We start from the raw sequence: 15,514 nt of genomic DNA on the forward strand, positions 1-15,514 counted from the left end.
ATATGTTATCACTGGTTATGAAAAACATCAAGTTAAGATCAAAATTATTTGTAGATATCCAAGTACCTACAAGGATTATATACCATTACTTGTTGAAGATCATGATACTTTGAGTATAGTTCTCGATGTTGCAAAACAACCTAGGATTCATTGTTTGAAATTTTATTGGGAAATAACTTCTATCGCTAGTGATCAGCAAGGTTTTTGCAGTGGCTCTTTCACATAATTACTCACCCAAGAAAATTTATCAAAAGAGGACATTCAAACAAATTGTGACATATTGTTGAGACCTAAAGATCAGCAGCCAGCTGGGGAGATGTTTTCATCACATAATCAAATTAGTAGAAGTACTTTGGAGCAGCAACAGTCCACTGAGGCAAGAATAGAACAAGTACATGTGACGGGTAATATTTTATCCGAAGTTAATTATACATGTACTGTTGAAGAAATTGTCTTAGCTGAACCACATAATTTTCTTTTGGATGGCACTAATATTAATGATGATGGGTCAAACTATGAAGATGAGGCAGAACAAGAAGAAATTGCTGAAGAGTTCATATCATATGAAGAGGCACCAGCTCTAGAGTTCAACAATGTGGATAGGGGTGTGAATCAGAATCAAAATCGGTAATTCGAAACTTTGAAATCGGAATTTTTCGAAATTTTGGTATCAGAATTTTCGACCAATTTTGATTTCGAATTTATCAACTCCGAATTCGAATTCCTTTCGAATTCAATTCGGAATTTGATAAATTCCTATTTCACCGAATTAATGAATATAAAAATTATTATTATTATTATTATATAAATGTTATATTACAAATGTATAAAAAAATATTATATATATATGTGAAAATGAAATTGAAATCGAAATAGGAATTCCGAATCACCAATTCAAGAATATAAAAATTATTATTATAATATAAATGTTATAATATATACATATTATATATGTGAAAAACGGATTTGAAATCGAAATAGGAATTCCGAATTCCGATTTAGATTTCAATTTTGAATTATGAATTCGAAATCGAAATTTTCGATTTGAAAAATATCGACGAAATCGGATATTTCAATTTCCATTCTGAATTACAGAATTCAAAATTCTGAATTGAATTCGAATTCAGTCGGTAAATCGGAATTTTTCGATTTTGCACGCTCCTAAATGTGGAACAGGTAAAAGCGCAACAGTTGATGAATTAACTTCTTATCGACAATCTACAAACCTCTCTGATAATGGGGAGTTGTATGTTGGCCAAAGGTGTACAACCAAAGAAGCCTTACAAAATGCAGTGAAATCATATTCTATTAGGGTGCATCAACAAATTCTACACCTACTCTATGGGTGCTTAAATGTAAAGAAGCACCACAATGTCTATGGAAGTTACGTGTTTCAATTCCCAAAGGAACTTGGTTCTTTGAAATACGAAAATATGAAGGCCCTCATACTTGTGTGAATCCTATCCTAAACCGAGATCATCTTCAATTAGATTCCAGCTTCATTGCCCATCAAATCAAAGCACTAGTGAAGGCTCAGATGTCAATTACACTGTTAGCAATTGAAGTCGAAATTTCAGATAAATTCAGCTATAACATTTCTAAGAAGAAAGCACGGATGGCAAAGCAAAAGGCTATTGTTGAGCTTTTGGGTGATTGGGTAGAATCTTACAAGTTACTTCCAAGGTACATGGAAATTCTCAAGATGAAAAATCCTGGAATAGTTGTACATTGGGATAAGGACACTACATATACTAGCCCATCACGAGAAATATTTAATGGTGTATTTTGGGCCTTTGGTGCTTTTTTTTTTTCACTCAAAGGATCGAGAACACACGCACACAGTTAGATTAAACACTCGGAGAACATCAAAGAACTCAAAGGTGCTTCTTTTTTTGGGCCTTTGGTGCTTCAATAGAAGGCTTTAAGCATTGCCATCCTGTGATAAGTATAGATGGTACATTCTTGTATGGGAAATATAAAGGAGCCATACTTATTGCAGTTTCTGTAGATGCAAACAATCAACTATTTCCACTTGCCTTTTCAATTATGGACAGTGAGAACAATGATAGTTGGGGTTGGTTTATGGCATGCATAAGAGAATTTGTCACTCAACGAAGAGGCCTCTGTGTGATATCTGACCATCATCCAGGTATTATTACCACAATGAGTCAGATAGGATCAAAGTGGATTGAACCATTTGCCTACCATTGTTTTTGCATCCGCCATCTAGCAAGTAATTTTAATACTAAATTTCATGACAAAATATTGAAACACCTTCTAGTTGCAGCTGCAAATGAAAATCAGGTTTTCAAATTTCAGAGAAAGATGGAAACAATTGGCAAGATAAATCCGAAAGCTCGAAAATGGCTAGATGATTTGCCAGTTGAGAAGTGGGCTTTAGCACATGATGGTGGCAAAAGATATGGTATAATGACAACAAATTTATCAGAGGTATTTACCAGTGTGTTGAAGGATAACAGTTTTGGTGCAACTTACTTCTATTGTGTCAACAGCTATTTTGCCATTAGAAGGCAATTAGCAGTTCAAAGAAGTGTTTGCGGCCAATCTTTCACTCCTTTTGTAGATGGAAAAAGCTTGTTCTTATGGGATCAAGGCAGGAGGTCATGAAGTAGTCCTATTTAACCGACCCACTGGTTCATTCAGCATTAAAACTGGTCGATCACCTATAAATAAAAGAAAAGGTGGTCGTGTCCAAGTTATCAAGTTAAATGAAAAACATATTGTTCCTGTCAAAAGTGGCAAATATTTGCATTCCCCTGTTCCCATGTAATTGCTGCATGCCAATATTGTACCCTGGATTACAAAACCTTGATTCAGAATTGATACTCACTATCTACCTCTGGGAGAACTTGGGCTCCACTTTTTAATCCAATACTTGACAAATCTTATTGGCCTCCTGAAGAGGACGTGGTGCTTATTCCTCGTGATGCGATGAAAAGAAATACCAAGGGTCGCCCAAAATCAACACGGTTGCACAATGAAATGGATGCTAGAGAAGGTCAAACCAAAGGAACATGTAGATTGTGCGAACAAAAGGGACACAATAAACGCAGATGCTCTATAAATAAAGCAACGTATGCAACCTAAATTCTTAGTAGTTTCTCTTTTTTTTCAAGAGTCATAAGCTGATATTATTGAGGTAGTATTGGCTAAGTGATAAGAATTTTGTTTTTGTAGGAACTTGCATCCATGATGTTCTATCACAGTCAAATTCCTGTGTTGCACTTATTGGGAGTAATTGGCAACAAATTCTATATTTTAAATGCATTATTTAAGCTTCTTGTTGACTTTTTCCAGGAAACCAATAGTTTTTATGCTATGCTTGAAGTGTTTTTTTCATGTGTTTAATCTCACATGAACTGATTTTGGAAGAAAACAATCATGTTGGTAATGGTTGATGCACATTGTCTAAGAGAATATTGATTACTAAAATCCAAAACCTGTGCTATTTGATACCTCATAATTTTTCAGGATTGTCCAAACAAGTTTTGATTTTGAAATTTGAGTTTGCTAATCCTAGAATATATAGTTATATACAAGTGGCTGCCTTCTGCTTAATTTTCACGTAAATTAGACCCTGAATTTTTTTAAATGTGTCTATGACAGCCTTGCAAGTTAGGCAAACAATCAATTTTTTTTCTTGGATTTTCTTATTCAAGAAAAGTGGTGAGAAGTGATTACTTTTGATTGCTGAAGCTTGAAGTTATCATATCTCTAGACTCTGAGCTTGCAATTTAAGCATAATACATCCAAACACGTTTTTTGGCTTTCAGTTTTCTATTATTTTACTTCTAACTTGTGATATCTTTTTGTTTTTCTCATTCTCCATATGTGACTTGCAGTGATCAAATAGAGCTTACCATTCTGGAAATAGGATCAATGATATGCCTGAACTTAGCATTATTAAAGTGCCTTAACATATGATCAGTTGATTGTCTAATGACATTCTTATATTCATTCCATCTTTGCGAGCACTTAAGGAAGCTTCAAGAGTGCTGGCTTAAATATTTCAAATTTGCTTGCAATTAGCAATGATAATAAGACACATTTTTCAATTGCAAATTTATTGTAATTATACTGTGACTAAGTTTTTTTTTAGTTCATAATACCTTGTTTTTTAGTTCATAATACCTTGTTTTTTAGTTCTTTGCATAAGATATGGATGTTGAGAATTTTACTGTATTTTTTAAGTTTAATAAAAAGTTCATTTTTGTCAGTTTTCCCTTTACAACATGACTTTTTTTCAAGTAGTAGGATGTCATTGTCTTTTATGCTAGTTGATTACTTATATACTAATCTAGCAGTTTTTAGTTTGCAATTGAAAATTTGAAAATTTCAGTTTTATTACATCTTGTAAAAGTTTCTTTCAAGGAATAAGAAGGATCATATAAACAAATATGATAATCTTGAAGTTTTTGTAACTTTTTCTTGTTATTGCTTACAATTTTTGTTGCAATTTTTTAATTTTTCAATTTTTTTTGAAAAATATATGCAATAGGTTTGATACATTTCAAGAAAAATGTAGAGACCAATCATAGTAAGGTCAATAATGGTAGAATTTATTTTAAATAATTATAAGAAAATTATCAAAGTTATGCAATCTTATTGTGCCTCTATGATTAAAAAATATTAAAATTTTAGTTCATGTTGGAAACTATAAACTAGATCAAACTTTCCTTTCTTGTTATTTTGCGTGGCAATCAGGATAATTAGGTGGCAATAATAACATCATTATGGGAATAAAGTTTGAGAATGAATGATATTGGGAATATTTTTTTTATAAAGAGTGTTATTTTAGAAAAAAAAAAACTCCTAAAAAATCCTTAAAAACCCGCATAGAACACACGCTCAAAAAAAAAAAAAAAAAAAAAAAAAAAAAAGAACACACGCACACACACAACACACAACACACAGTGAAAGCTTTTGGGGAAAGCAATTGACCGTAAAAAAATTCCAATGAAGGTGTTGGATGCCACCTTATCAAATTTTGATGTGGTGTTTGACAAGTTCAAAGCAGAAGCCCCAAATTACAAAGCCAATCTCATCCTTTTCTTGGCTGATAAAGACCCTGCCACCTCTCTTTCCTGGTGCCGTGGTAAAATTGAAACACAAACCCCAAGAAAATCTCTTCTTTTCTTCACATGTCAAAATTATTTGGTCTTTCCTGCTTATGGTTTATTACGTTGTCTAATTTTGCAGTTTTGGCTTTTTTTTTGTTTGCATGTATTCCTTTTTCTATTCTTTTCTTCGTTTCCAATTCTTTTTAAGTTTGAGAAGTATTTCGGAGGGTAGTTTTATGTAGTGGTGCAATTTGTAAAAAATCAGTCAATTGTTGCAAGTGAGGGAAAGGGATGATCTAGTTTTGGTGCTTTGGAATTGATTTGATTTTCTTTAGGGATAAATATAGTGCCGTTGTGACTTGTGATATGACCTTGCTCTATAGTCCAATTCTAGCAAATTGCTAAATGGAAACTAAAATCCCAAAATGAGGTAGCTTTTGGAGTTTTAGAAACTAATTGTGGATTTGAAACTGTATAGACCTGAAGTGCATTGCTTTGAAAGCAGCATCTAACTTGATTCAACATGGTTTCTTCACTATCAAAATGCCTAGTTATTTATCTCTTATGTAGTAATCTTAAGTTGGTTCCTGATGATTTAGCAACTGAAATATCAAAATCTGTTGCTGTCTGTTAATACTGCATGGATGCTTGCTCCTTTTTCTGAACTGCTTGGCTTAGTGCCGTTTTAGTTGGAGGGCTGTCTAGCAGCTATGTTGATTTAACTCAACTTTTCCACTTAAGGATTGGTAAGACAATGAAATGCTGCTAGAAAAAATCTTCATCAGTCTATTGATGAGTCTAAGCCCAGCCTAGGAAAATTAATGAGTTTCATCACTGCCTTCTTGGTTATAATTTTTTGAAGGTATATATCCATACTTCATGGAGTAGATTCAGCCTGAATAGGAATCTATGAATGGGGGGACATTGACTAAGATCAAACTCCAAGATTAGCCTTTAAGATTTCATCCATTATATTACTGTCTCATTGAAGTTTCTGGCTTCATTCACTTACCAACAGTTTTGTTCCACATTTGTTGGCATACTAAAACCTTCCCACATTTGTTTGGATACCTTTTATGTAACATGTTCCATCCGTTTAGGTTGTTAGCAGATTCCTTGGGTGTTATACGCTATCATGTTTGTCCAAGTAATCTATTTGCCAGAAATGCATACAATATAATCTATGGGTGTATTCACTAATGTACAGTATTGATGTTTACACGTTCCTTTTGAATTTCAGAAATCAGTAAGCTGATTTGTTCTTAACAAAATCACTAAAGCCTATTGCCGTATTGGTCTTGCTCCCTTGCAACTGCCTTTTCGCCTCTTCTCATTTCCTCCTTGAATTCAATTGGTATTTTCTGCGCACAAGTAGGTTAGGGGTTGGGGGTCTCAATCATTTTCTGCACTCCTGAAGTATTCTAACAATTCTCTTGTTAGTTGGCATATGTGCCTTCTCTTGAATTTATGTATGGAAAGCTTATTTCTAGAAGCTTTAGTTTTGCCTATTTCCGTTCTTTTTTGGAATACTTTTGAGTGCCAGGGATAAAGAAAAATAAACCACCTATTTATCAGTTACCTTTACGCTTTAATCCATCTTGCAGTCTTCTGTATTTCATTAGTACATACTAATTCTTTTCTTCTTTTCGCAGATTGTGTGAGAGCTGAGCCCGTGATATACAAGAAGCTGGAAGTGTCATCAGATGACACAGCCCTTTTGAGAGCTTACGTTGGAGATAGACCAACTTGGAGAAATCCTCAGCATCCCTGGAGGGTGGACTCAACATTCAAGCTTAGAGGAGTTCCTACGCTAGTCCGTTGGGAAAATGATGCAATCAAAGGTCGTCTTGAAGATCACGAGGCTCATATTGAACAAAAAATTGATGCCTTAGTTGCTGCAACTTAAATCTTATAGTTTTCTGAAGTATGATAGTTTGATGGGAGATAGGCTTTATGCAATCTCTTGCAGATGTTCCAAAATCAATAATCTACTGTACTCTAAAGTGACAGCCTGGGATCAACATTTAATCTTTAGCTTCAGCAAGATTAATACTGATAAAATAAGGTTTTTATCAATCTTTGTGGAAGATTAATTCAATTGGGCTATGCATACCATAATATCTAAATAGGAACGATGGAAGTGAAATTCAGTGGAATTGTTTGATTCAGAGCTCAAGTGCAATTGCAGGTTGTCTATGTAATATACTGCAGATATGCAGAGGACCTGTACTCAATTTACGCAGGTCCAATGCCACCAGCAAGGAATTTGTTTCAACTGAAGAGGCCAAGTAGCAAATCTATTGCAGTAGGGTCTTTCTTAATATTGAGGCAGTGCCAGATACTCCGTCCGGCTGCATCCAATTTTACGTTATTAATCTACGTACTCAAAGCAATAAAGATTTGGAATCCTACAACTTCAAAGGGAATAATATGAGGTAATCAAAGGAGATTGGCTGCGTAACTGCCAGAATCTGAATTTCTGAAATTTTGGAAGCCGTCACAGGATTTCCCATACCAGACACAATTCTCATAATTACCTCTATATACAAAAATTTGTCCTAATAACCAGCAGTCATCCCTCGGACAAAACTTATTGATAATATACACAGAAAAGGCAAGAAGCTAATATCTTAGAATAGCAGAGCCATAAAATGTTGCAAGCCAAGCAGCCCATACAAGCTCTCCTTCAGATGCCAAGTTGCAGCAACCATCCTCACCCTCGGACTAGCAGTACTCAACCGATTACATCTCATTTCCTCTGCACATCTGCTGCATGCCAAGATTTTGGGCAAGTATCAAACTCTTCATTAAGTTCACAGGAATGTGCTTCATCAGCTTGAGACAATCCAATATCTGTCGTACAAAGAAGCTCAGCTTTGTTAGTAGTTCTCTATCACAATCAACAAAAAGGTGGTGCTGAAAATCAATTCAGGCAAAGGTGCAATGGACAGGAAGACAATGACAGCAAGAATTTGATACAAGAGTTCGACCACCAAAATGGCATGCCAGATATATGGAGGCAATCCCACTAAAAAAAAGACTTCTTTCCAAACTCCACATATTTGAACACAATATCAAGTATATATCACCATCACTACTTTCTGAGTGCTAGTTCCAATTGGCTCAGCCTCATGAAGACAAATCCAAGATTCCAAGTAGCTTTATGCCTTTAACTATCAACTAATTACAAGATGGTGGAAGGAGAGAATGCAAAATTGGGAGAAGTTGTACTGTCAGTTCAAGACTGTTCAGCAATCTTGATTGAGAAAGCCATCTGAACTTCCCTATCGTAGTTTCTAGAAGGCAACGACTTTACAAAAGGATAAGGACTTTACTTACTGGATGAGTTTCAAAATTATGACAAATTCTGATGAAAATCAATAATCCTAATAACGCTGGATTTGCTTCTTATATTCTATATAGCATTGAAACTTGGTAGAATCTCTAGATTCACAGACAGGCGCATGTATACACTTAGATGACCACAAAAATTTCAGGACAAATCTACATCGATTTTATTCAATTCATGGACGGAATGACATTGAAAACAAACTGGAGAAACAAGGTGGTGATTGATTACAATTATTTACAGGTCAATTTGACAGATGTCTACCTAGTTGAAGTCTAAATGGATGTTGGCAGGAAACAGTGTACTCATTGCTTCTCTTTTTCATATCTTCTTTTGCTGGGAGGGAGGATGGGTGGGAGCAAAATTAATGATCTGGACTGAAGTGTTATACAGCAGTGGAGTCCAATTATTTACTGCAAATTAAGGAACATTAGTTGCATGGTTAAATCCTACCCAGTAATTTAAGTTTTCAAAATTTGGTACAGCTCAAAGAAACTGTCAAATATGCAATATCAGCAACAGCAGACAAAAAAGGGTGGATAGTAGAAAAGAAAATGGTTCTTCCTGTGTGCCTTTGACCTAAATGTGAACCCACTAATAGTCATCTAAGGCCCACTATAGGCCTTCATGAAACACAACTGCAGACTAATGCACCAAAATCAACACATCATAAAAAGGGACTCCGATCATCTTTAACCATCATTTGAATTCTAAAAGAGAAGAGTCAAATGATTTTACTTGAATATTGCAATAAAAAAGCCGATTTTGTTGTATATAAAATTCATTCACTTGTTCACCTCATACAGCTTGAAACCTTGAATCACAATTTTAAGTATTCAAACTCATAAAAATGAACTTTAGTAAAAGAACTTGAACCATAGTGAATGTAATCAACTGGCTCTGAAGACCCACAATTCATAATTAAAAGGGAAAAAAAGAAAAAAAAAACAATGATGAGGAAAAAATTGAGCTTACAAGTATGTGTCTGAATAATTCTACATTAACCCTATAGTCAGAAGGATTGCTTAATTTGTTACCTGTGGATGAACATCTGCCTGGCACAATTAGCTCGGAAATTTTTCCTTTATGAGTTTTGAAGTCACCTTCAAAGCAATATCACTATAAGGTTCTTCTTGGTTAACGTCTACAAGTGCATAATTTTTTAAAACCTGTAACAGAATTCATGTCATAAGCATAAATCCAGGGGATATGCTCCAAAGAGACTTTGACAGTTCAAATCGAAATAACTTGTAGGTAACTTTACTACCTCATAAATTATCAAATGTATAGGTTTTTACGAAAATAATTAACAGTAAAAGCATGGATATTGAATTCATAGCACAAATACCGCAGAAATTAACAATCCCATGAGTTTTAGCTTCATGGATGACTGAAAATGCAAAAACAAGCAACCAATAAGGTATTCTGTTCCAGGTCTAAGCCTGACCAAATTTGTGAAGTTGACATGATTCCATGTTCTTAAAACCATAGGAAAAACACTATAATCTACAAGAAATAGAAACTTTCATGACTTACTAGTGTTTCAAAAAACATCCGAGCACTTATTTTTCTGGTCTTGCCTTCCAATATTGAGTTCAAGCTCAGAATTCCAGACAATTCTTCAGAGTTGGTGGCTACTGATGACTGCCTTCTCAAATATTGGGCCACAGCTCTGCATAAATCACAGACATTTAAGATACAAAAGCTCGATCAAAAACAAGCATAGAATCCCCTGTTAATAGGTACCTTGTCCTTGCTGACAATATGTCAAACTCCGGGGTTCCCATTTGTTTTCTTGTCAAGTGATCTGATTCTGGAGTTCTTGGAGTCCCTGCTCACAGATGGATATGTCATCCAATGTACAAATGACCACAAGGAAACAATCAATGAAAAAAAGGTTTCTAGAAGGAATAGCAGTGCAAAAAACAAGATTCCTACAACAACTAGATACTAGCATCACAAGAGGGAAAGTTTTCAGCTTACCACCAGGAGTTTTTTCATCTTGTTCTAGGAAGCTCAAGTCCTGCATTGAGAGTACAGGACAAGTTGGATGAAATCTCAGCAATAAATATAGCTGATTTTGCAAATGATCAAAGCTACACTATCACACAGAAAACCATTTTCTCAAGTAGTAGTATCAGTTCCAAACTTTGAACATGATACCATCATGTTTCATTGGCATGGAATAATCAAAATGCAAGCTAAACAATATGAGAAAAGGGAAAGATACAACCACGTTTGAGAATAAACTGGAGAACACAAGGTACGGAATATAAAAATACTTACACTTCCACTCAATCAAAAAGATGGGAGGAATGTTACAATAAAAATTTACAATCACAAAGATGAATGACTAGATAGCATACCCCAGCAGAATTTAGCATCTCGGGGATATCAGAAAGAACAGTGTTCTCCACTCCTAGTGCCCCGCCTAAAAGAGTTGCTGGAGTTTCCATGTCCGAACCAAAAGGTCCACTAGATGCTGCTAAATCTGGGGTAGTCTGTACATCAGTGCCAATAGTTGTTTCTAACCGATCCGGCTCTGAACCAAAATTTGTAGTGGCCGGTGTGGATTCGCCTCTTCTGATCGGAGAAGCCATGGACATCGTAGGAGATGAAATAAATCTATTAGGGGAAGGCAAGATATTAAACATCTCATTGCCACCAGAAGGACCTACATAGTTGCGTAGATTTTCAATTTCCATTTCTTTGTCACCCCCAGGTGTCGGTATTTGTGCATCTCTAGGCTGGAGATGAGGTTCCTCTGAGCCAACTAAGTGAGGTTTCGAAGAAATAACTTCTTTCTTGTAAATGCTAACCAGGTCGGCCGATAATCCTACAAATTTCAAATTTCAATTAATTTACTCCCACACAGGAATTAATGGTTCAAGGAAAAACACAGTCAAATGGATTACCAGTTATTAAAGGCTCAAGAAAGACTCTGTCCTTTTTCAATCTCTTCTGTGACTTCCACATGTCCAAATTAGAAGAAGGACAATCCCTTTTTTTTCTTAGCAAATCACTGGAATCTTCTAGCGCCTTCTTCATAGACCTGAAATGTCACCATGCTTTATGTGAAAAACAGTAGCAGACTACAGAGGCACCCTGTGATGAAAAGGATCAACCATACTTGTTAGTCAGTACAGTTTGTTCATCATAAAAATCCCTGCTCCTTTTTTTTCTCTGCTTTGCTCTTGGCTGCTCAACTGGAGGTGTTGATCGAATTGCTAGTCCAGGTGATGCATGCCCTGTAAAACAAGAAAGTGCATAAATTGACTGAATTGAACATTAGGTCCTATTCCGTAAATAAAATATGTTATCCAAAGACTGCACTCACCGAAGGGAATGTCTAGATTAAAATTTTCATGGGCCTGCTCTGAAGCAACACATTGAGGTTCTTCAGCTTGAGGTAATGGCATAGTAGGACCTCCAGAAACCAATATTTCCTCCACCACTGGACTGCTGGCTTCAGTAAGTTTCATGATCTGCTCCTCCAGCACTCTGTCAAGTTCCACATCATAGCCTTGATCTGGCCATACAGGAGCATCTTCCATTCGAAAGTCATGTACAGCATCACGCATGACTTCAATATCTGGGAGCTCCTGAGTGGTACTATCTCTTCCAGGTTTTTCATTCAATCCTCCCTGATTGCTGGGAGAAGGATCTCCAATCACTACTGTAATGTCCTCTGGAACCGAAGGACGAGAACTGCAACAACAAAAGAAATTGATATCAACTTACCAACAAAAATTACCATCATCCACATCAATGAGCTATTAAGTCCCTACTCTTCCTCCACGGGCTTGAGCCCAGACACTGTAGTCTCTTCCAAATCTGGAGAACCCCTCCCCACATCCTACAGAAAGACAGTTACTCTGCTTAGTGATAACATGATGCATAACTACACAGAAAAAATTTATTATCAAACCATAAAAAAGATAGTAATAATGTGAACCTCAGTGAATCTAGTGGGTTCATGTGGATCTCTTCCTGTTGGCTCTTGGTCTGCAAATGAAACAAATTATAAAGCTACATGTCCACATTAAAAAAGGAATAAAAATTGTAACTTGATATAGATGTATGAGCAAACACCTTCAAGTGTGATTTCCTCTCGTCTTCCACGATGATCATCCTCAGACCTGATGTGAAAATCGTGAGTAATCAATAGATACAGGATAAAAAAGGACACAACTAATAGACTTCCACAAGAGATTTACCTCTCCAGATCAGAATAATCTTCCAGGTCAATTTTATCAAGTGCAAGTGTTTCAGGCAGAGTGATAGAGTGATATGGTGCTTGAGTTGCACCCTCTGGCAGATTGATATTTGTATTTACAGAAGAAAATGCCTTGAGTATTTCCACCAATGCGACATTGCAATCTTGATAAAAATAGTCAACTTGCTTGGAATAAATACGGACAACACCTAGTAGAAGATGGCCTGACATCCTTAGAGCAATAGGAACCTGAGGAACCAGAATCAGGTCTGGAAAATGAAGTCAAAGAAAATAGCATCACTCCTCTAGACGAACACACTGTAAAGCATCACATGCTGTTACAATCTTTTTTCTATCAACGCACAAGCAATACGCTTTATCAATAAAGAATTTCAGAAAGAAAATCCAATCTTATTGATAATTGAAAAATCTGCATGCAGTAAAATGTGTTGAAGATCAGATTAGCATACCATACTTCATGCAACCAATTGATAGAACCACATGCATAGAGTATCATCTGTGACCAATTTGGACAATATTCCCTAATCATTGTGGAAAAGAAACCGACACTATTTTGCTCTGTGAAAGCTTGGGCACGACTCAGGCAAACGATATAATGACATGCCCTCACATTTACAAATGAGGAATGCACAAGCACAACAAAAGTGACTGACAACTACAAAAAATAGTTAAAAATGAAGTATTCTTCCATCAAGCAGTTGGTATTTGAATGAGATTCTCCTATGCATTAATTAAGTAGCGCCACACACTAAGAAGCTTGAACTGAATTTCAATAGCCAATCACCAGTAGCAATTAGCAGTAGGCAAACTAGCGACAAGCTGTAGTGCAATCTCTCTTGTACAAACTAGATAATCCCACAAGTGTCAACCAGTACTACCAAAAAAAACTACAAAATACAAGTAGGCCAGGAAAAAGAAAGGTACTTTTAAACCAAGAATAAACAAACCAACTGCAATCTATCAATATACCAATTACCCCCCATACCCACAAGCTTTGTAATTTAGATTTCTAAAAGCCAAAAAAAATAATAAACCCAATCAAAAACATCAAAAAAGAGTAATCTTTCAGTTGATAATCAGTTAATCATGCATTACCAATATTAGCAAAGTAAAAAAGTTCCTAATCTGAAAAAACAAAAATCTAGTCTTTTCTCAATATTCAAACAAAGGAAACCCAATCAAAGAAAAAGAGATGGATCTTTGCATCAATGAGAAAGATTAAAAAAGAAATCAGGGAAGGAAAAAAACCGACCAACTGTATCTTTGATGCTAGTGGAGGTGTAGTGAGATTTCTTGAGCTTGTGCTGTAAATGTGCTGCGCACCAAACAGTCCCTAAGGGCCCTTTTCTTGCCAGAAATGATTGTGAATAAAACATCTTTCTCCGTCTTCTTCTTCTTCCTTATTCCTTCCTCTTCTGCTGCAAAAAATTGCTGCTTTTTACTTAATAAATAGATTTAAAAAAAAGTTGTAGAATACTTAGGAATTATGGTAAGTACAAGTGATTTGGCGGAAGTTAAACTTTTTTTCTCATTGTTTTTTTTTTTTTTTGCTTCGGAAAAATTGAGGAGACAGTTTGGGAATTTTGATTAGGGTTTTAACGTTGGAAGGGGCGGGAAGGAGGAAATGGCGCGAAGTGCTTCACAACTATTTGACTTTTTCGAGGTGTGGGCATGATAATGAGACGCAGAGTTTACATATAATTACGTATCTGCCACTTATTAAATCTCCATTTTACTCGAAGCTTGTTTAGCACGACGTCCAAAGGACAGGTCTGAGAAACGACGCCGCAGAGGCGAGTTGGAAATCCGGCGAATGTGCCCAGATTACTATAGAAAAAATTAGAAAGTGGGAAACCTCTCTTGCTTTCCTATTTTTAAATGAAAAAAACAATTGTGATTTGATTAGGTGGTGGAATAAGAAAGAAGGATATGTAACCATTATATATTAGTTGTAAACTTGTAGAAAATTTTTTAACCTTTGATTTGAGATAGATATTTAATGTCCTAAATAATTTACTTAAAACTCCGGTGAGATACTAGATTGATTTGATTATTGATTGTAAATCGCTTTTAGGTAAATAATAATAATAATAATAAAAGATACATAATAGTTCGGCAGTTCAATTTTATTCTTTTGTTGAAGGGTGCTTAATTTGTTTATGATATTTTTAGTGATTTTTTTGGATAAAATACCACAAAACTTCCTGTTGTTTGACAAATGTTTAATTTAACTCTCTCTGATTTAGAAATCTACACTATAATTTCCCATAATTTCGATCAAATTAAAAATTGGATAGAAAGCATCCAATCTAACGATTGTATATGAAATGTCAAATATTGCCCCTACTATATGTGAGATGCTTTCAATTCAATTTCAATTTAGTCGAAACTGCATAGAGTTATAGTGTAACTTTTCAAATTAGATCGAGTTAAATTAAACTTTTAACAAACCATAAGGAGTTCATTTATATAGGGGCAATATTGACATTTCACATATAACCTTTAGGTCGGATGATTTCCGTCCGATTTTTAATTTAGTTAAAATCACAGGGAGCTATACTGTAGATTTCAAATCAGATGGAGTTAAATTGAACATTTAGCAAATCACAAGAAGTTTTTTGGTATTTTCCTTTTTCTTTTTCGTCAAATGTATTTTCAATGATATTGGAATGGTTGGATTATCAATTTCAAATAGCCTCTAAGTAAAAATACACACAAGCCCATATATACATACATACATACATATATATATATATAATTTTCCTTTGCGCCTTGCTGATGAGACCCATACAGTATTAGGAAACAGCTAAGGTTGAGGCCCTTAAGAGTGAGATTCTGAACTCAACT

The 15,514-nt window shown here is 35.3% G+C and overlaps 3 protein-coding genes across 4 annotated transcripts; 2 read left to right on the top strand and 1 right to left on the bottom strand.

Moving 5' to 3' along the window:
• Window positions 1-1,615: 1,615 nt before the first annotated feature.
• On the top strand, window positions 1,616-2,628 carry LOC140036179 (uncharacterized). The gene is made up of 2 exons (XM_072077483.1): window positions 1,616-1,796; window positions 1,916-2,628. Exons 1-2 carry the CDS (start codon window positions 1,616-1,618, stop codon window positions 2,626-2,628), a joined length of 894 nt encoding a protein of 297 aa, XP_071933584.1.
• A 2,237-nt stretch (window positions 2,629-4,865) lies between these two features.
• Window positions 4,866-7,157, top strand: LOC140036945 (thioredoxin-like protein Clot). The gene is made up of 2 exons (XM_072080201.1): window positions 4,866-5,116; window positions 6,734-7,157. Exons 1-2 carry the CDS (start codon window positions 4,978-4,980, stop codon window positions 6,985-6,987), a joined length of 393 nt encoding a protein of 130 aa, XP_071936302.1. The 5' UTR covers window positions 4,866-4,977; the 3' UTR covers window positions 6,988-7,157.
• A 448-nt stretch (window positions 7,158-7,605) lies between these two features.
• On the bottom strand, window positions 7,606-14,140 carry LOC113732202 (sister chromatid cohesion 1 protein 3). Of its 2 annotated transcripts, none has more exons than XM_027257859.2 (14): window positions 13,920-14,140; window positions 12,648-12,915; window positions 12,523-12,569; window positions 12,386-12,435; window positions 12,219-12,286; window positions 11,768-12,138; window positions 11,561-11,678; window positions 11,346-11,482; window positions 10,797-11,266; window positions 10,414-10,453; window positions 10,177-10,261; window positions 9,967-10,102; window positions 9,468-9,599; window positions 7,606-7,934 (listed from the first exon to the last, which is right to left on the bottom strand). In XM_027257859.2, exons 1-13 carry the CDS (start codon window positions 14,041-14,043, stop codon window positions 9,495-9,497), a joined length of 2,019 nt encoding a protein of 672 aa, XP_027113660.1. In that variant the 5' UTR covers window positions 14,044-14,140; the 3' UTR covers window positions 7,606-7,934; window positions 9,468-9,494. The 2 variants fall into 2 exon arrangements, with proteins under 2 accessions (XP_027113660.1, XP_071936301.1); XM_072080200.1 differs by having other exon boundaries at window positions 12,648-12,895; window positions 13,920-14,020.
• Window positions 14,141-15,514: the final 1,374 nt, after the last annotated feature.

Source organism: Coffea arabica, chromosome 2e, assembly GCF_036785885.1.
Source record: "Coffea arabica cultivar ET-39 chromosome 2e, Coffea Arabica ET-39 HiFi, whole genome shotgun sequence".
In the NCBI taxonomy this organism is placed as follows: domain Eukaryota; kingdom Viridiplantae; phylum Streptophyta; class Magnoliopsida; order Gentianales; family Rubiaceae; genus Coffea; species Coffea arabica.